This window comes from Mytilus edulis, chromosome 10, assembly GCF_963676685.1.
Source record: "Mytilus edulis chromosome 10, xbMytEdul2.2, whole genome shotgun sequence".
Lineage (NCBI taxonomy): Eukaryota > Metazoa > Mollusca > Bivalvia > Mytilida > Mytilidae > Mytilus > Mytilus edulis.
The window spans coordinates 6632203-6653045 of NC_092353.1; the positions used below are offsets into that span (position 1 = coordinate 6632203).

A 20843-nucleotide genomic window follows, 5' to 3' on the forward strand; every position below is an offset into this window, starting at 1 on the left:
AGTGGTTGTCGGTCGTTGTTGTGTATCTTATTTGTTTTTCGTTCATTTTTATTGTACATATATTAGTCCGTTACTTAGTTTTCTCGTTTTAATATTTTAAACTTGTCATTTCGGGGCCTGTTGCTGACTATGCGGTATGGATTTGTTCATTGTTGAATGCCGTACGGTGACCTATGTGTGCTTATTTCTGTGTTAATTTGATCTCTTATGGAGAATTTTATCATTGGCAATCATGCATCATCTTCTTATTTTTATATCAACCCTTCAGTCATGTCTGATTCATAAGAAATACAAATGATATAGCAACCCACCTACACAAATAACAACAAGTGCACTCTAAACTTTTCTGCAAACATTCAATTTGAAACAACACATAGTTCTTTGACTCACTGAACTAGAAGGCAAGGTTTTTTACACTCTAGTTGTAGTCTCCGTGTTCTACACTGTTCCAGATAATTCATGTTTGAATCAAAATTCTCTTTAAAAAAATATGTAGTCGTACGATTTATTTCAAGTGCACAATTTCGAAAATATGTGCGCGGAAGACTTCATTTTTTATTTGACGAAATTTGAAAACTTATGTAAACAAGATTTCGCCTCGATTCACATGAATACTTTATCAAAATTTAATGAGCACGTACATTTATATCGATCACTTTAATGTACATCCTTTAAAATATTTTTATGCATTTTTTCGTACAAAGTAAAAACGAATGTTTCTTTTCTTTATCATTTTTTTTTATTATCATTATTATTATTGCCAATTTGCTATTAATTATTGTAATTGTGGTTATGAATTGAAATTGTTGGCCTTTTTATAATGCATAAGGTAGAAATGTAATAAGTTCCGATAACTTACGGTACAATATCAAAGTACGTGTCAATGTTATCTAGAAGGAAGTTAAAGATTTCGCGGAAGACTATCATTTTATAATAATCATCATCTTTCAAGTTATTATAATAACATTACGAATTTATGTATTCTCATAAATGTCCCTATACCAGTGCAATTCCAATATTAAATGCAGCACAAACTTTGTTTGGTTTTAATTGGATTTTAAAAGTAAGCTATGATCTCATAGCAAATATGGTAATAATAAAATTGAAAATTGAAATATGGAATATGTCAATGAGACAACAACCGAAAAAAAGAGCAAAAAACAGTCGAAGGCCACCAATGGGTCTTCAACGCAGTGACAAAATCCGCACCCGTATATTATGTGTATGACTGCATAATGCACATGTCCACCTATATTATCATTGTCCTCCTCATGTGTTTCTGGATCACTTTTATGAAATCAAATTTTTCAGAACTTTTTGTTTCCGTTGAAATATCGAAATATCAAGTTCAGTACCGTATAGTAAGTTATTAATCCAATTATGATAAAATGTGCAAAGAAAATACATAACAGCCTGCTCTATACATAAATGATATAGTAAAAAACTAATGTGACTGACGTCAACTATTAAAAGACAACCATTTAATAACAGGCTCAGGAAGCGCCAATTGAAGAGATTGAAACATACGTGTGAACCCTTAACCTTCCATTTATCATGGTCAGAGGTATAACATCACAATACATATACACTCTGTAACAATATAATGGAGAGGGTTTATCATTAATCATAAGAGACAGACATACTACTTACATGTAAATAAGACAAAGGAACCAAAAGTCGTCAAATGTTTATTCCTGTGTCTTTCTTTTGTTTAAAAAGTATATTAATATCCCTTGACTAAGATAAAAAGGAGAAAAATGGAGACATTACAGCTGGTTTCATTGAGTGTGTAGCTAAATGTGATATCTTTAATAGTTAACTTGCTTGCTAGCTGAACCGCGAAGTCATTATTAGGTAAAGTATAATACCCACCTTTCGAAGTGGTCTAGTTCTACAGACAGATAGACGGACTATATAAAAAAGAAGATGTGGTATGATTGCTAGTCTATTCTTAAAGGAGGGTAGTTTACCAAACCTAATAATGACTTCACGGTTTAACTAGCAAGTACGCTTACCAACGATTTTACCTTTAGCTACACATTCAATGAAATCGATGATGTTCTTGTTTCGGCTCTATTTAGAGCGACAAATACAATGGTATTGTATGAATCTTAGTCTAAACTGTATGTTGTTTGTTGTGTTGTGACGTTGCTGTAGCATGTTCTTTTATCAAGAAATTGATATCGAGTAGAAATTATTATTTACAAATGCCTTATTGGAACGTGTACGTAAAGAAACGAAAGCAACAGCAAATATATACCGAGGGCAATCATTTATGTTTACAAAAAATGTTTTTATTTTTCATTCAACTACGCAAACATTAAGCTAACTTGTATCAACTGACAGTACCATATCTCAATGTTGTAAACACGTTTAAAAGAACCTCTGTTAATGCCAGCCAACTCTTTCGAAAAACATTGATTTGAAACATGATAGCGTTTTAATGTAAATATTTTGTCATGTTTTGCCCATTAGCCTTTTTATTTGTTGAATCCTAGGTTTATATTTGCGTGATAACTGCGTTTTTACTTAGTAATACATGATTATGAAATGTTTTATATGATATAATGAAAGATTGTACAGCTTTCACGATGGGAGCACGTAAAGTTGATATTGTTTTATTTGTAATTCTTACAATGGGGGATATTAATTTGGCTAAACCATGCTCCGATTCTGGGTGTCGGTCAGTTAAAATGCCGTTAGTGTCAGACAACTTAAAGGCTCCATTATTAGCTGAACTGGACGTATCAATGATTAACCAGCAGCTTAAAGAATATATTGATGATGCTATAAATGTAACATTTATTGAGAGATTCCATGACATCGTCGAAGAAAAACAAGAGTCGTTAAAGTCGACGGTATCGGATCTTCATAAACGATTAACCAGTATGTTGGTATGGAATGGAAAATTGTCTAAACAGTTTCTCGGTAAGCTCTTTAATGTTTAAGGTGGAACATGAAACAATAAACATGCACTAAGTCAACTTTTAATGAAGTTAATCAATAAATTGACCTAATAATATAATTTATAACAAATACATTGATGCTTATCAGTTCTAATTTATTCGGGTACATCTTGATTGAGTCGGTAGTACATTGTAACTTACAAATTAATTCAATTATCAGTAATTTTTTTCGTGTCGGGGCCTTTCATAGTCGACCATACGGTATGGGTTTTTTTTTCATTGTTGAAGGCCATTCGGTTGCCTACATCCACTTCATTTGCACCTTGGTGGATAGCTGTATCATATCCTTGGCAATCATACCACATCTCCTTATTTCTATATTCATAATCTACGTTTATCAAGGGAGTAACCGTTTAACTTCTTAAGGGAAAAGGGAGGTAACATTTTTCTTCCGAGTCAGAACATTTTACTTAAGTTTGTCGACGCTATCAATCTATTTTTTTTTTCAAAGCATAACACTATATGCATTGGGGAAAATCTGGATTCAGAATATACGTTTTTTCCATCTGCTTGACCACAATATATTTTCTCATCAAATAAGGAATCAGTATTTGTGGGGTATTTTTGTTGAGGAAAGAACCATAACCCCATCCTCCAATCATATTTTGATTATCCTCGTGATTTTTTTTTAAATTTTATTTTTCTTTAATGACAACTTTTGGTCCAAACCAAAACTGAGTACATGAAATGTTTATAAAAATTTCTTCGATATTTTTAAGCCATAAAGAAAAATTATATATATAATAATCAAAGAACATGTGTGAAGATGGTTCGGATGTTTTCCACCTTATATTTTGAAGTAGCAGATAACAGTTGGTCTAGATCTTTAAAACAATGTGCAAATTTTGAGAGTATTATGTAATTCATGTGTAAGTTATATAATGTAAATAAAAAACAGAAAATTATGTATTTTGTCATATTTACGGCTGTAATTCCTAAAAAAAAATCTACATTATGATTCTTTTTTTCCAACTTTGCCCAATAAGGGGAGATAACTCATATAACAGGGAGAGATAGCTCAGATTAACTAATGCACAGGCACTAGACGTTCTGTCAATAGTATGAAAATATTGGCAATTGGAAGAAAATAGTGTCCATATATATCTGTCAATAGTATAAAAATATTGGCAATTGGAAGAAAATAGTGTCCATATACATGTATATAAAAATATTAGCAATTGGAAGAAAATAGTGTCCATATATATTTTCTTCCAATTGCCAATATTTTTATACTTCCAATTGCCAATATTTTTATACTATTGACAGAACGTCTAGTTATATATATGGACACTATTTTCTTCCAATTGCCAATATTTTTATACTATTGACAAAACGTCTAGTTGTATATATGTACACTATCTTCTTCCAATTGCCAATATTTTTATACTATTGACAGAACGTCAGTGCCTGTGATTAATGTTGTAATAGAAAGTGTTGTGAATTTACCTATTTTAACATGTAGCAAAACTAATGAGTTCGGTGACCCCATTTTTTTCTTTTTTTTATCTGAAGGCATGGTATAAAAGCTTCTCATATTTTATAATAAAATTCTATCATGTAGTTGTCGTTTTATTACACTAAATTGGATTTGCCATGCATACTCTACAAAATCTGACAATTTTGCACAACCTGTAGCATGGAAATAGGTCCGGTGACCCATACTTTTTACTCTATATTAAAAAGCAACTAGTGTGGATCTAGCCGGCGTTAATATTCATGAGGCTAGCCGTCAATAATATTCATGAGATGAAAACCGCGTTCGATGAAATGTTTTGGGTAGTTATTAGATTGTGACAATAAAATAACTTTTGCTGTTAATATCCATTATGGTTATGCTATTTATAGCAATATAAAGTAATTAGGAAATAGTAAGCCAATAGGTGTCTTCTGCAAGGTCCGCGTCATTTAAAATGAAAGTAAATAAAAAGTTTAATTGCATTGCCTCACACTTCACAAAACAATTATGAACATTAAAATGTTGTTATTATTGAATCAATGTAAACTATAGTAATTAAAACAAGATGATTAAATATAGGGTAATTAAATGGAATTAATTGTCATATGGGCATTCCATAATCTGTTCGTTGTCTACAAATATAGTCCAATTCTAAAACTAAAATATACAATACATACGATAGTATCACACAATTAAAAAGATCAGAAAAACAAGAAACATAGTTTATTGAAGGAATATAATAAACAGAAAAATAGAAACTGTCAATTACTATTTCAATGACATAATTCTTCAAAATTACGGAGATCAATAAGAGTCTTTAATCTCAACATTACCAGTCCATTTAATTGCCTCTAAAATGGCCCATAGCACTTATGCCCTAGACCCGTACGAGTTAGTCAGAAAAGGATAAGGGGGGTACCCTGGTATATCACAAATTCGAAAATGAACTATTGCCGGCTGGCCAAACGAAGAGATTCTCCACGTGGGCAATGATACCAGAGGAAGAGGTACGTATTGCCTTTAAAATGGCCCATAGCACTTATACCCTAGACCCGTACGAGTTTGTCAGTAGAGGGTTCAAAGGGGGTATATGGTATCCCGGATACAACGAATTCGAACTGAACTATTGCCGGCTGGCCAAACTAAGAGATTCTCCACATCGACCATTATACCAGAGGTAGAGGTTGATATTGCCTCTAAAATGGCCCATAGCACGTATGCCCTAGACCCGTACGAGTTAGTCAGAAAAGGATAAGGGGGGTACCCTGGTATATCACAAATTCGAAAATGAACTATTGCCGGCTGGCCAAACGAAGAGATTCTCCACGTGGGCAATGATACCAGAGGAAGAGGTACTTATTGCCTTTAAAATGGCCCATAGCACTTATACCCTAGACCCGTACGAGTTTGTCAGTAGAGGGTTCAAAGGGGGTATATGGTATCCCGGATACAACGAATTCGAACTGAACTATTGCCGGCTGGCCAAACTAAGAGATTCTCCACATCGACCATTATACCAGAGGTAGAGGTTGGTATTGCCTCTAAAATGGCCTATAGCACTTATGCCCTAGACCCTTACGAGTTAGTCAGAAAAGGATAAGGGGGGTACCCTGGTATATCACAAATTCGAAAATGAACCATTGCTGGCTGGCCAAACGAAGAGATTCTCCACGTGGGCAATGATACCAGAGGAAGAGGTACTTATTGCCTTTAAAATGGCCCAGAGCACTTATACCCTAGACCCGTACGAGTTTGTCAGTAGAGGGTTCAAAGGGGGTATATGGTATCCCGGATACAACGAATTCGAACTGAACTATTGCCGGCTGGCCAAACTAAGAGATTCTCCACATCGACCATTATACCAGAGGTAGAGGTTGGTATTGCCTCTAAAATGGCCCATAGCACTTATGCCCTAGACCCGTACGAGTTAGTCAGAAAAGGATAAGGGGGGTACCCTGGTATATCACAAATTCGAAAATGAACTATTGCCGGCTGGCCAAACGAAGAGATTCTCCACGTGGGCAATGATACCAGAGGAAGAGGTACGTATTGCCTTTAAAATGGCCCATAGCACTTATACCCTAGACCCGTACGAGTTTGTCAGTAGAGGGTTCAAAGGGGGTATATGGTATCCCGGATACAACGAATTCGAACTGAACTATTGCCGGCTGGCCAAACTAAGAGATTCTCCACATCGACCATTATACCAGAGGTAGAGGTTGATATTGCCTCTAAAATGGCCCATAGCACGTATGCCCTAGACCCGTACGAGTTAGTCAGAAAAGGATAAGGGGGGTACCCTGGTATATCACAAATTCGAAAATGAACTATTGCCGGCTGGCCAAACGAAGAGATTCTCCACGTGGGCAATGATACCAGAGGAAGAGGTACTTATTGCCTTTAAAATGGCCCATAGCACTTATACCCTAGACCCGTACGAGTTTGTCAGTAGAGGGTTCAAAGGGGGTATATGGTATCCCGGATACAACGAATTCGAACTGAACTATTGCCGGCTGGCCAAACTAAGAGATTCTCCACATCGACCATTATACCAGAGGTAGAGGTTGGTATTGCCTCTAAAATGGCCTATAGCACTTATGCCCTAGACCCTTACGAGTTAGTCAGAAAAGGATAAGGGGGGTACCCTGGTATATCACAAATTCGAAAATGAACCATTGCTGGCTGGCCAAACGAAGAGATTCTCCACGTGGGCAATGATACCAGAGGAAGAGGTACTTATTGCCTTTAAAATGGCCCAGAGCACTTATACCCTAGACCCGTACGAGTTTGTCAGTAGAGGGTTCAAAGGGGGTATATGGTATCCCGGATACAACGAATTCGAACTGAACTATTGCCGGCTGGCCAAACTAAGAGATTCTCCACATCGACCATTATACCAGAGGTAGAGGTTGGTATTGCCTCTAAAATGGCCCATAGCACTTATGCCCTAGACCCGTACGAGTTAGTCAGAAAAGGATAAGGGGGGTACCCTGGTATATCACAAATTCGAAAATGAACTATTGCCGGCTGGCCAAACGAAGAGATTCTCCACGTGGGCAATGATACCAGAGGAAGAGGTACGTATTGCCTTTAAAATGGCCCATAGCACTTATACCCTAGACCCGTACGAGTTTGTCAGTAGAGGGTTCAAAGGGGGTATATGGTATCCCGGATACAACGAATTCGAACTGAACTATTGCCGGCTGGCCAAACTAAGAGATTCTCCACATCGACCATTATACCAGAGGTAGAGGTTGATATTGCCTCTAAAATGGCCCATAGCACGTATGCCCTAGACCCGTACGAGTTAGTCAGAAAAGGATAAGGGGGGTACCCTGGTATATCACAAATTCGAAAATGAACTATTGCCGGCTGGCCAAACGAAGAGATTCTCCACGTGGGCAATGATACCAGAGGAAGAGGTACTTATTGCCTTTAAAATGGCCCATAGCACTTATACCCTAGACCCGTACGAGTTTGTCAGTAGAGGGTTCAAAGGGGGTATATGGTATCCCGGATACAACGAATTCGAACTGAACTATTGCCGGCTGGCCAAACTAAGAGATTCTCCACATCGACCATTATACCAGAGGTAGAGGTTGGTATTGCCTCTAAAATGGCCTATAGCACTTATGCCCTAGACCCTTACGAGTTAGTCAGAAAAGGATAAGGGGGGTACCCTGGTATATCACAAATTCGAAAATGAACCATTGCTGGCTGGCCAAACGAAGAGATTCTCCACGTGGGCAATGATACCAGAGGAAGAGGTACTTATTGCCTTTAAAATGGCCCAGAGCACTTATACCCTAGACCCGTACGAGTTTGTCAGTAGAGGGTTCAAAGGGGGTATATGGTATCCCGGATACAACGAATTCGAACTGAACTATTGCCGGCTGGCCAAACTAAGAGATTCTCCACATCGACCATTATACCAGAGGTAGAGGTTGGTATTGCCTCTAAAATGGCCCATAGCACTTATGCCCTAGACCCGTACGAGTTAGTCAGAAAAGGATAAGGGGGGTACCCTGGTATATCACAAATTCGAAAATGAACTATTGCCGGCTGGCCAAACGAAGAGATTCTCCACGTGGGCAATGATACCAGAGGAAGAGGTACGTATTGCCTTTAAAATGGCCCATAGCACTTATACCCTAGACCCGTACGAGTTTGTCAGTAGAGGGTTCAAAGGGGGTATATGGTATCCCGGATACAACGAATTCGAACTGAACTATTGCCGGCTGGCCAAACTAAGAGATTCTCCACATCGACCATTATACCAGAGGTAGAGGTTGATATTGCCTCTAAAATGGCCCATAGCACGTATGCCCTAGACCCGTACGAGTTAGTCAGAAAAGGATAAGGGGGGTACCCTGGTATATCACAAATTCGAAAATGAACTATTGCCGGCTGGCCAAACGAAGAGATTCTCCACGTGGGCAATGATACCAGAGGAAGAGGTACTTATTGCCTTTAAAATGGCCCATAGCACTTATACCCTAGACCCGTACGAGTTTGTCAGTAGAGGGTTCAAAGGGGGTATATGGTATCCCGGATACAACGAATTCGAACTGAACTATTGCCGGCTGGCCAAACTAAGAGATTCTCCACATCGACCATTATACCAGAGGTAGAGGTTGGTATTGCCTCTAAAATGGCCTATAGCACTTATGCCCTAGACCCTTACGAGTTAGTCAGAAAAGGATAAGGGGGGTACCCTGGTATATCACAAATTCGAAAATGAACCATTGCTGGCTGGCCAAACGAAGAGATTCTCCACGTGGGCAATGATACCAGAGGAAGAGGTACTTATTGCCTTTAAAATGGCCCAGAGCACTTATACCCTAGACCCGTACGAGTTTGTCAGTAGAGGGTTCAAAGGGGGTATATGGTATCCCGGATACAACGAATTCGAACTGAACTATTGCCGGCTGGCCAAACTAAGAGATTCTCCACATCGACCATTATACCAGAGGTAGAGGTTGGTATTGCCTCTAAAATGGCCCATAGCACTTATGCCCTAGACCCGTACGAGTTAGTCAGAAAAGGATAAGGGGGGTACCCTGGTATATCACAAATTCGAAAATGAACTATTGCCGGCTGGCCAAACGAAGAGATTCTCCACGTGGGCAATGATACCAGAGGAAGAGGTACGTATTGCCTTTAAAATGGCCCATAGCACTTATACCCTAGACCCGTACGAGTTTGTCAGTAGAGGGTTCAAAGGGGGTATATGGTATCCCGGATACAACGAATTCGAACTGAACTATTGCCGGCTGGCCAAACTAAGAGATTCTCCACATCGACCATTATACCAGAGGTAGAGGTTGATATTGCCTCTAAAATGGCCCATAGCACGTATGCCCTAGACCCGTACGAGTTAGTCAGAAAAGGATAAGGGGGGTACCCTGGTATATCACAAATTCGAAAATGAACTATTGCCGGCTGGCCAAACGAAGAGATTCTCCACGTGGGCAATGATACCAGAGGAAGAGGTACTTATTGCCTTTAAAATGGCCCATAGCACTTATACCCTAGACCCGTACGAGTTTGTCAGTAGAGGGTTCAAAGGGGGTATATGGTATCCCGGATACAACGAATTCGAACTGAACTATTGCCGGCTGGCCAAACTAAGAGATTCTCCACATCGACCATTATACCAGAGGTAGAGGTTGGTATTGCCTCTAAAATGGCCTATAGCACTTATGCCCTAGACCCTTACGAGTTAGTCAGAAAAGGATAAGGGGGGTACCCTGGTATATCACAAATTCGAAAATGAACCATTGCTGGCTGGCCAAACGAAGAGATTCTCCACGTGGGCAATGATACCAGAGGAAGAGGTACTTATTGCCTTTAAAATGGCCCAGAGCACTTATACCCTAGACCCGTACGAGTTTGTCAGTAGAGGGTTCAAAGGGGGTATATGGTATCCCGGATACAACGAATTCGAACTGAACTATTGCCGGCTGGCCAAACTAAGAGATTCTCCACATCGACCATTATACCAGAGGTAGAGGTTGGTATTGCCTCTAAAATGGCCCATAGCACTTATGCCCTAGACCCGTACGAGTTAGTCAGAAAAGGATAAGGGGGGTACCCTGGTATATCACAAATTCGAAAATGAACTATTGCCGGCTGGCCAAACGAAGAGATTCTCCACGTGGGCAATGATACCAGAGGAAGAGGTACGTATTGCCTTTAAAATGGCCCATAGCACTTATACCCTAGACCCGTACGAGTTTGTCAGTAGAGGGTTCAAAGGGGGTATATGGTATCCCGGATACAACGAATTCGAACTGAACTATTGCCGGCTGGCCAAACTAAGAGATTCTCCACATCGACCATTATACCAGAGGTAGAGGTTGATATTGCCTCTAAAATGGCCCATAGCACGTATGCCCTAGACCCGTACGAGTTAGTCAGAAAAGGATAAGGGGGGTACCCTGGTATATCACAAATTCGAAAATGAACTATTGCCGGCTGGCCAAACGAAGAGATTCTCCACGTGGGCAATGATACCAGAGGAAGAGGTACTTATTGCCTTTAAAATGGCCCATAGCACTTATACCCTAGACCCGTACGAGTTTGTCAGTAGAGGGTTCAAAGGGGGTATATGGTATCCCGGATACAACGAATTCGAACTGAACTATTGCCGGCTGGCCAAACTAAGAGATTCTCCACATCGACCATTATACCAGAGGTAGAGGTTGGTATTGCCTCTAAAATGGCCTATAGCACTTATGCCCTAGACCCTTACGAGTTAGTCAGAAAAGGATAAGGGGGGTACCCTGGTATATCACAAATTCGAAAATGAACCATTGCTGGCTGGCCAAACGAAGAGATTCTCCACGTGGGCAATGATACCAGAGGAAGAGGTACTTATTGCCTTTAAAATGGCCCAGAGCACTTATACCCTAGACCCGTACGAGTTTGTCAGTAGAGGGTTCAAAGGGGGTATATGGTATCCCGGATACAACGAATTCGAACTGAACTATTGCCGGCTGGCCAAACTAAGAGATTCTCCACATCGACCATTATACCAGAGGTAGAGGTTGGTATTGCCTCTAAAATGGCCCATAGCACTTATGCCCTAGACCCGTACGAGTTAGTCAGAAAAGGATAAGGGGGGTACCCTGGTATATCACAAATTCGAAAATGAACTATTGCCGGCTGGCCAAACGAAGAGATTCTCCACGTGGGCAATGATACCAGAGGAAGAGGTACGTATTGCCTTTAAAATGGCCCATAGCACTTATACCCTAGACCCGTACGAGTTTGTCAGTAGAGGGTTCAAAGGGGGTATATGGTATCCCGGATACAACGAATTCGAACTGAACTATTGCCGGCTGGCCAAACTAAGAGATTCTCCACATCGACCATTATACCAGAGGTAGAGGTTGATATTGCCTCTAAAATGGCCCATAGCACGTATGCCCTAGACCCGTACGAGTTAGTCAGAAAAGGATAAGGGGGGTACCCTGGTATATCACAAATTCGAAAATGAACTATTGCCGGCTGGCCAAACGAAGAGATTCTCCACGTGGGCAATGATACCAGAGGAAGAGGTACTTATTGCCTTTAAAATGGCCCATAGCACTTATACCCTAGACCCGTACGAGTTTGTCAGTAGAGGGTTCAAAGGGGGTATATGGTATCCCGGATACAACGAATTCGAACTGAACTATTGCCGGCTGGCCAAACTAAGAGATTCTCCACATCGACCATTATACCAGAGGTAGAGGTTGGTATTGCCTCTAAAATGGCCTATAGCACTTATGCCCTAGACCCTTACGAGTTAGTCAGAAAAGGATAAGGGGGGTACCCTGGTATATCACAAATTCGAAAATGAACCATTGCTGGCTGGCCAAACGAAGAGATTCTCCACGTGGGCAATGATACCAGAGGAAGAGGTACTTATTGCCTTTAAAATGGCCCAGAGCACTTATACCCTAGACCCGTACGAGTTTGTCAGTAGAGGGTTCAAAGGGGGTATATGGTATCCCGGATACAACGAATTCGAACTGAACTATTGCCGGCTGGCCAAACTAAGAGATTCTCCACATCGACCATTATACCAGAGGTAGAGGTTGGTATTGCCTCTAAAATGGCCCATAGCACTTATGCCCTAGACCCGTACGAGTTAGTCAGAAAAGGATAAGGGGGGTACCCTGGTATATCACAAATTCGAAAATGAACTATTGCCGGCTGGCCAAACGAAGAGATTCTCCACGTGGGCAATGATACCAGAGGAAGAGGTACGTATTGCCTTTAAAATGGCCCATAGCACTTATACCCTAGACCCGTACGAGTTTGTCAGTAGAGGGTTCAAAGGGGGTATATGGTATCCCGGATACAACGAATTCGAACTGAACTATTGCCGGCTGGCCAAACTAAGAGATTCTCCACATCGACCATTATACCAGAGGTAGAGGTTGATATTGCCTCTAAAATGGCCCATAGCACGTATGCCCTAGACCCGTACGAGTTAGTCAGAAAAGGATAAGGGGGGTACCCTGGTATATCACAAATTCGAAAATGAACTATTGCCGGCTGGCCAAACGAAGAGATTCTCCACGTGGGCAATGATACCAGAGGAAGAGGTACTTATTGCCTTTAAAATGGCCCATAGCACTTATACCCTAGACCCGTACGAGTTTGTCAGTAGAGGGTTCAAAGGGGGTATATGGTATCCCGGATACAACGAATTCGAACTGAACTATTGCCGGCTGGCCAAACTAAGAGATTCTCCACATCGACCATTATACCAGAGGTAGAGGTTGGTATTGCCTCTAAAATGGCCTATAGCACTTATGCCCTAGACCCTTACGAGTTAGTCAGAAAAGGATAAGGGGGGTACCCTGGTATATCACAAATTCGAAAATGAACCATTGCTGGCTGGCCAAACGAAGAGATTCTCCACGTGGGCAATGATACCAGAGGAAGAGGTACTTATTGCCTTTAAAATGGCCCAGAGCACTTATACCCTAGACCCGTACGAGTTTGTCAGTAGAGGGTTCAAAGGGGGTATATGGTATCCCGGATACAACGAATTCGAACTGAACTATTGCCGGCTGGCCAAACTAAGAGATTCTCCACATCGACCATTATACCAGAGGTAGAGGTTGGTATTGCCTCTAAAATGGCCCATAGCACTTATGCCCTAGACCCGTACGAGTTAGTCAGAAAAGGATAAGGGGGGTACCCTGGTATATCACAAATTCGAAAATGAACTATTGCCGGCTGGCCAAACGAAGAGATTCTCCACGTGGGCAATGATACCAGAGGAAGAGGTACGTATTGCCTTTAAAATGGCCCATAGCACTTATACCCTAGACCCGTACGAGTTTGTCAGTAGAGGGTTCAAAGGGGGTATATGGTATCCCGGATACAACGAATTCGAACTGAACTATTGCCGGCTGGCCAAACTAAGAGATTCTCCACATCGACCATTATACCAGAGGTAGAGGTTGATATTGCCTCTAAAATGGCCCATAGCACGTATGCCCTAGACCCGTACGAGTTAGTCAGAAAAGGATAAGGGGGGTACCCTGGTATATCACAAATTCGAAAATGAACTATTGCCGGCTGGCCAAACGAAGAGATTCTCCACGTGGGCAATGATACCAGAGGAAGAGGTACTTATTGCCTTTAAAATGGCCCATAGCACTTATACCCTAGACCCGTACGAGTTTGTCAGTAGAGGGTTCAAAGGGGGTATATGGTATCCCGGATACAACGAATTCGAACTGAACTATTGCCGGCTGGCCAAACTAAGAGATTCTCCACATCGACCATTATACCAGAGGTAGAGGTTGATATTGCCTCTAAAATGGCCCATAGCACGTATGCCCTAGACCCGTACGAGTTAGTCAGAAAAGGATAAGGGGGGTACCCTGGTATATCACAAATTCGAAAATGAACTATTGCCGGCTGGCCAAACGAAGAGATTCTCCACGTGGGCAATGATACCAGAGGAAGAGGTAGTTATTGCCTTTAAAATGGCCCAAAGCACTTATACCCTAGACCCGTACGAGTTTGTCAGTAGAGGGTTCAAAGGGGGTATATGGTATCCCGGATACAACGAATTCGAACTGAACTATTGCCGGCTGGCCAAACTAAGAGATTCTCCACATCGACCATTATACCAGAGGTAGAGGTTGGTATTGCCTCTAAAATGGCCTATAGCACTTATGCCCTAGACCCGTACGAGTTAGTCAGAAAAGGATAAGGGGGGTACCCTGGTATATCACAAATTCGAAAATGAACCATTGCTGGCTGGCCAAACGAAGAGATTCTCCACGTGGGCAATGATACCAGAGGAAGAGGTACTTATTGCCTTTAAAATGGCCCAGAGCACTTATACCCTAGACCCGTACGAGTTTGTCAGTAGAGGGTTCAAAGGGGGTATATGGTATCCCGGATACAACGAATTCGAACTGAACTATTGCCGGCTGGCCAAACTAAGAGATTCTCCACATCGACCATTATACCAGAGGTAGAGGTTGGTATTGCCTCTAAAATGGCCCATAGCACTTATGCCCTAGACCCGTACGAGTTAGTCAGAAAAGGATAAGGGGGGTACCCTGGTATATCACAAATTCGAAAATGAACTATTGCTGGCTGGCCAAACGAAGAGATTCTCCACGTGGGCAATGATACCAGAGGAAGAGGTACGTATTGCCTTTAAAATGGCCCATAGCACTTATACCCTAGACCCGTACGAGTTTGTCAGTAGAGGGTTCAAAGGGGGTATATGGTATCCCGGATACAACGAATTCGAACTGAACTATTGCCGGCTGGCCAAACTAAGAGATTCTCCACATCGACCATTATACCAGAGGTAGAGGTTGATATTGCCTCTAAAATGGCCCATAGCACGTATGCCCTAGACCCGTACGAGTTAGTCAGAAAAGGATAAGGGGGGTACCCTGGTATATCACAAATTCGAAAATGAACTATTGCCGGCTGGCCAAACGAAGAGATTCTCCACGTGGGCAATGATACCAGAGGAAGAGGTACTTATTGCCTTTAAAATGGCCCATAGCACTTATACCCTAGACCCGTACGAGTTTGTCAGTAGAGGGTTCAAAGGGGGTATATGGTATCCCGGATACAACGAATTCGAACTGAACTATTGCCGGCTGGCCAAACTAAGAGATTCTCCACATCGACCATTATACCAGAGGTAGAGGTTGGTATTGCCTCTAAAATGGCCTATAGCACTTATGCCCTAGACCCGTACGAGTTAGTCAGAAAAGGATAAGGGGGGTACCCTGGTATATCACAAATTCGAAAATGAACCATTGCTGGCTGGCCAAACGAAGAGATTCTCCACGTGGGCAATGATACCAGAGGAAGAGGTACTTATTGCCTTTAAAATGGCCCAGAGCACTTATACCCTAGACCCGTACGAGTTTGTCAGTAGAGGGTTCAAAGGGGGTATATGGTATCCCGGATACAACGAATTCGAACTGAACTATTGCCGGCTGGCCAAACTAAGAGATTCTCCACATCGACCATTATACCAGAGGTAGAGGTTGGTATTGCCTCTAAAATGGCCCATAGCACTTATGCCCTAGACCCGTACGAGTTAGTCAGAAAAGGATAAGGGGGGTACCCTGGTATATCACAAATTCGAAAATGAACTATTGCCGGCTGGCCAAACGAAGAGATTCTCCACGTGGGCAATGATACCAGAGGAAGAGGTACGTATTGCCTTTAAAATGGCCCATAGCACTTATACCCTAGACCCGTACGAGTTTGTCAGTAGAGGGTTCAAAGGGGGTATATGGTATCCCGGATACAACGAATTCGAACTGAACTATTGCCGGCTGGCCAAACTAAGAGATTCTCCACATCGACCATTATACCAGAGGTAGAGGTTGATATTGCCTCTAAAATGGCCCATAGCACGTATGCCCTAGACCCGTACGAGTTAGTCAGAAAAGGATAAGGGGGGTACCCTGGTATATCACAAATTCGAAAATGAACTATTGCCGGCTGGCCAAACGAAGAGATTCTCCACGTGGGCAATGATACCAGAGGAAGAGGTACTTATTGCCTTTAAAATGGCCCATAGCACTTATACCCTAGACCCGTACGAGTTTGTCAGTAGAGGGTTCAAAGGGGGTATATGGTATCCCGGATACAACGAATTCGAACTGAACTATTGCCGGCTGGCCAAACTAAGAGATTCTCCACATCGACCATTATACCAGAGGTAGAGGTTGATATTGCCTCTAAAATGGCCCATAGCACGTATGCCCTAGACCCGTACGAGTTAGTCAGAAAAGGATAAGGGGGGTACCCTGGTATATCACAAATTCGAAAATGAACTATTGCCGGCTGGCCAAACGAAGAGATTCTCCACGTGGGCAATGATACCAGAGGAAGAGGTAGTTATTGCCTTTAAAATGGCCCATAGCACTTATACCCTAGACCCGTACGAGTTTGTCAGTAGAGGGTTCAAAGGGGGTATATGGTATCCCGGATACAACGAATTCGAACTGAACTATTGCCGGCTGGCCAAACTAAGAGATTCTCCACATCGACCATTATACCAGAGGTAGAGGTTGGTATTGCCTCTAAAATGGCCTATAGCACTTATGCCCTAGACCCGTACGAGTTAGTCAGAAAAGGATAAGGGGGGTACCCTGGTATATCACAAATTCGAAAATGAACCATTGCTGGCTGGCCAAACGAAGAGATTCTCCACGTGGGCAATGATACCAGAGGAAGAGGTACTTATTGCCTTTAAAATGGCCCAGAGCACTTATACCCTAGACCCGTACGAGTTTGTCAGTAGAGGGTTCAAAGGGGGTATATGGTATCCCGGATACAACGAATTCGAACTGAACTATTGCCGGCTGGCCAAACTAAGAGATTCTCCACATCGACCATTATACCAGAGGTAGAGGTTGGTATTGCCTCTAAAATGGCCCATAGCACTTATGCCCTAGACCCGTACGAGTTAGTCAGAAAAGGATAAGGGGGGTACCCTGGTATATCACAAATTCGAAAATGAACTATTGCCGGCTGGCCAAACGAAGAGATTCTCCACGTGGGCAATGATACCAGAGGAAGAGGTACGTATTGCCTTTAAAATGGCCCATAGCACTTATACCCTAGACCCGTACGAGTTTGTCAGTAGAGGGTTCAAAGGGGGTATATGGTATCCCGGATACAACGAATTCGAACTGAACTATTGCCGGCTGGCCAAACTAAGAGATTCTCCACATCGACCATTATACCAGAGGTAGAGGTTGATATTGCCTCTAAAATGGCCCATAGCACGTATGCCCTAGACCCGTACGAGTTAGTCAGAAAAGGATAAGGGGGGTACCCTGGTATATCACAAATTCGAAAATGAACTATTGCCGGCTGGCCAAACGAAGAGATTCTCCACGTGGGCAATGATACCAGAGGAAGAGGTACTTATTGCCTTTAAAATGGCCCATAGCACTTATACCCTAGACCCGTACGAGTTTGTCAGTAGAGGGTTCAAAGGGGGTATATGGTATCCCGGATACAACGAATTCGAACTGAACTATTGCCGGCTGGCCAAACTAAGAGATTCTCCACATCGACCATTATACCAGAGGTAGAGGTTGATATTGCCTCTAAAATGGCCTATAGCACGTATGCCCTAGACCCGTACGAGTTAGTCAGAAAAGGATAAGGGGGGTACCCTGGTATATCACAAATTCGAAAATGAACTATTGCCGGCTGGCCAAACGAAGAGATTCTCCACGTGGGCAATGATACCAGAGGAAGAGGTAGTTATTGCCTTTAAAATGGCCCATAGCACTTATACCCTAGACCCGTACGAGTTTGTCAGTAGAGGGTTCAAAGGGGGTATATGGTATCCCGGATACAACGAATTCGAACTGAACTATTGCCGGCTGGCCAAACTAAGAGATTCTCCACATCGACCATTATACCAGAGGTAGAGGTTGGTATTGCCTCTAAAATGGCCTATAGCACTTATGCCCTAGACCCGTACGAGTTAGTCAGAAAAGGATAAGGGGGGTACCCTGGTATATCACAAATTCGAAAATGAACCATTGCTGGCTGGCCAAACGAAGAGATTCTCCACGTGGGCAATGATACCAGAGGAAGAGGTACTTATTGCCTTTAAAATGGCCCAGAGCACTTATACCCTAGACCCGTACGAGGTTGTCAGTAGAGGGTTCAAAGGGGGTATATGGCATCCCGGATACAACGAATTCGAACTGAACTATTGCCGGCTGGCCAAACTAAGAGATTCTCCACATCGACCATTATACCAGAGGTAGAGGTTGGTATTGCCTCTAAAATGGCCCATAGCACTTATGCCCTAGACCCGTACGAGTTAGTCAGAAAAGGATAAGGGGGGTACCCTGGTATATCACAAATTCGAAAATGAACTATTGCCGGCTGGCCAAACGAAGAGATTCTCCACGTGGGCAATGATACCAGAGGAAGAGGTACGTATTGCCTTTAAAATGGCCCATAGCACTTATACCCTAGACCCGTACGAGTTTGTCAGTAGAGGGTTCAAAGGGGGTATATGGTATCCCGGATACAACGAATTCGAACTGAACTATTGCCGGCTGGCCAAACTAAGAGATTCTCCACATCGACCATTATACCAGAGGTAGAGGTTGATATTGCCTCTAAAATGGCCCATAGCACGTATGCCCTAGACCCGTACGAGTTAGTCAGAAAAGGATAAGGGGGGTACCCTGGTATATCACAAATTCGAAAATGAACTATTGCCGGCTGGCCAAACGAAGAGATTCTCCACGTGGGCAATGATACCAGAGGAAGAGGTACTTATTGCCTTTAAAATGGCCCATAGCACTTATACCCTAGACCCGTACGAGTTTGTCAGTAGAGGGTTCAAAGGGGGTATATGGTATCCCGGATACAACGAATTCGAACTGAACTATTGCCGGCTGGCCAAACTAAGAGATTCTCCACATCGACCATTATACCAGAGGTAGAGGTTGATATTGCCTCTAAAATGGCCCATAGCACGTATGCCCTAGACCCGTACGAGTTAGTCAGAAAAGGATAAGGGGGGTACCCTGGTATATCACAAATTCGAAAATGAACTATTGCCGGCTGGCCAAACGAAGAGATTCTCCACGTGGGCAATGATACCAGAGGAAGAGGTAGTTATTGCCTTTAAAATGGCCCATAGCACTTATACCCTAGACCCGTACGAGTTTGTCAGTAGAGGGTTCAAAGGGGGTATATGGTATCCCGGATACAACGAATTCGAACTGAACTATTGCCGGCTGGCCAAACTAAGAGATTCTCCACATCGACCATTATACCAGAGGTAGAGGTTGGTATTGCCTCTAAAATGGCCTATAGCACGTATGCCCTAGACCCGTACGAGTTAGTCAGAAAAGGATAAGGGGGGTACCCTGGTATATCACAAATTCGAAAATGAACCATTGCTGGCTGGCCAAACGAAGAGATTCTCCACGTGGGCAATGATACCAGAGGAAGAGGTACTTATTGCCTTTAAAATGGCCCAGAGCACTTATACCCTAGACCCGTACGAGTTTGTCAGTAGAGGGTTCAAAGGGGGTATATGGTATCCCGGATACAACGAATTCGAACTGAACTATTGCCGGCTGGCCAAACTAAGAGATTCTCCACATCGACCATTATACCAGAGGTAGAGGTTGGTATTGCCTCTAAAATGGCCCATAGCACTTATGCCCTAGACCCGTACGAGTTAGTCAGAAAAGGATAAGGGGGGTACCCTGGTATATCACAAATTCGAAAATGAACTATTGCCGGCTGGCCAAACGAAGAGATTCTCCACGTGGGCAATGATACCAGAGGAAGAGGTACTTATTGCCTTTAAAATGGCTCATAGCATTTATACCCTAGACCCGTACGATTGTGTCAGTAAAGGGTTAATAGGGGGGATATGGTGTCACGGTATACAACGAATTCGATCTGAATTATTGCCGGCTGGCCAAACTATGAGATTCTCCACGTGGGCCATTATACCAGTGGTAGAGGTAGGCATTTCCTCTAAAATGGCCCATAACAATCATGCCCTAGACCTGTGCAAATTTGTCAGCAGACGGTTTAAAGGGGGATATAGTATCCCGGTGTACAACGAAGTCAAAATGAAATATTGCCAGCTGACCGACTAAGATAATCTAAACGTGGACCATATTAGCAGAGGTCGAGGTAGCCATTGCCTTTAAGATGGGCCATAGCACTAACCCTGATTGCGTTGTCAAACATATCAGATGTATGGAATAATGTTGCCTCGAAAATTACCCATGGTTCTTATGTCCTAGACCCGTACCTGTTGAACAGCAAAGGGAAGTACTCTTGTATATCACAAAGACCAAACTAAGAGTTTCTCCTTGTGGGCTGACAAAAAGATTAGCGTAGGTGTTTTCTCTAAAAAG

General features: G+C 42.4%; 1 protein-coding gene across 1 annotated transcript in view; it reads left to right on the forward strand.

The window, feature by feature from the left end:
- Positions 1-2473: 2473 nt before the first annotated feature.
- Positions 2474-20843, forward strand: part of LOC139493250 (CD209 antigen-like) — a 41324-nt gene continuing 22954 nt past the window's right edge. Inside the window, exon 1 of the mRNA XM_071281479.1 lies at positions 2474-2928. Within this exon, the coding sequence (XP_071137580.1) occupies positions 2568-2928 (361 nt within the window). The 5' untranslated portion in view covers positions 2474-2567. The remainder of the gene's footprint in view (positions 2929-20843) is intronic.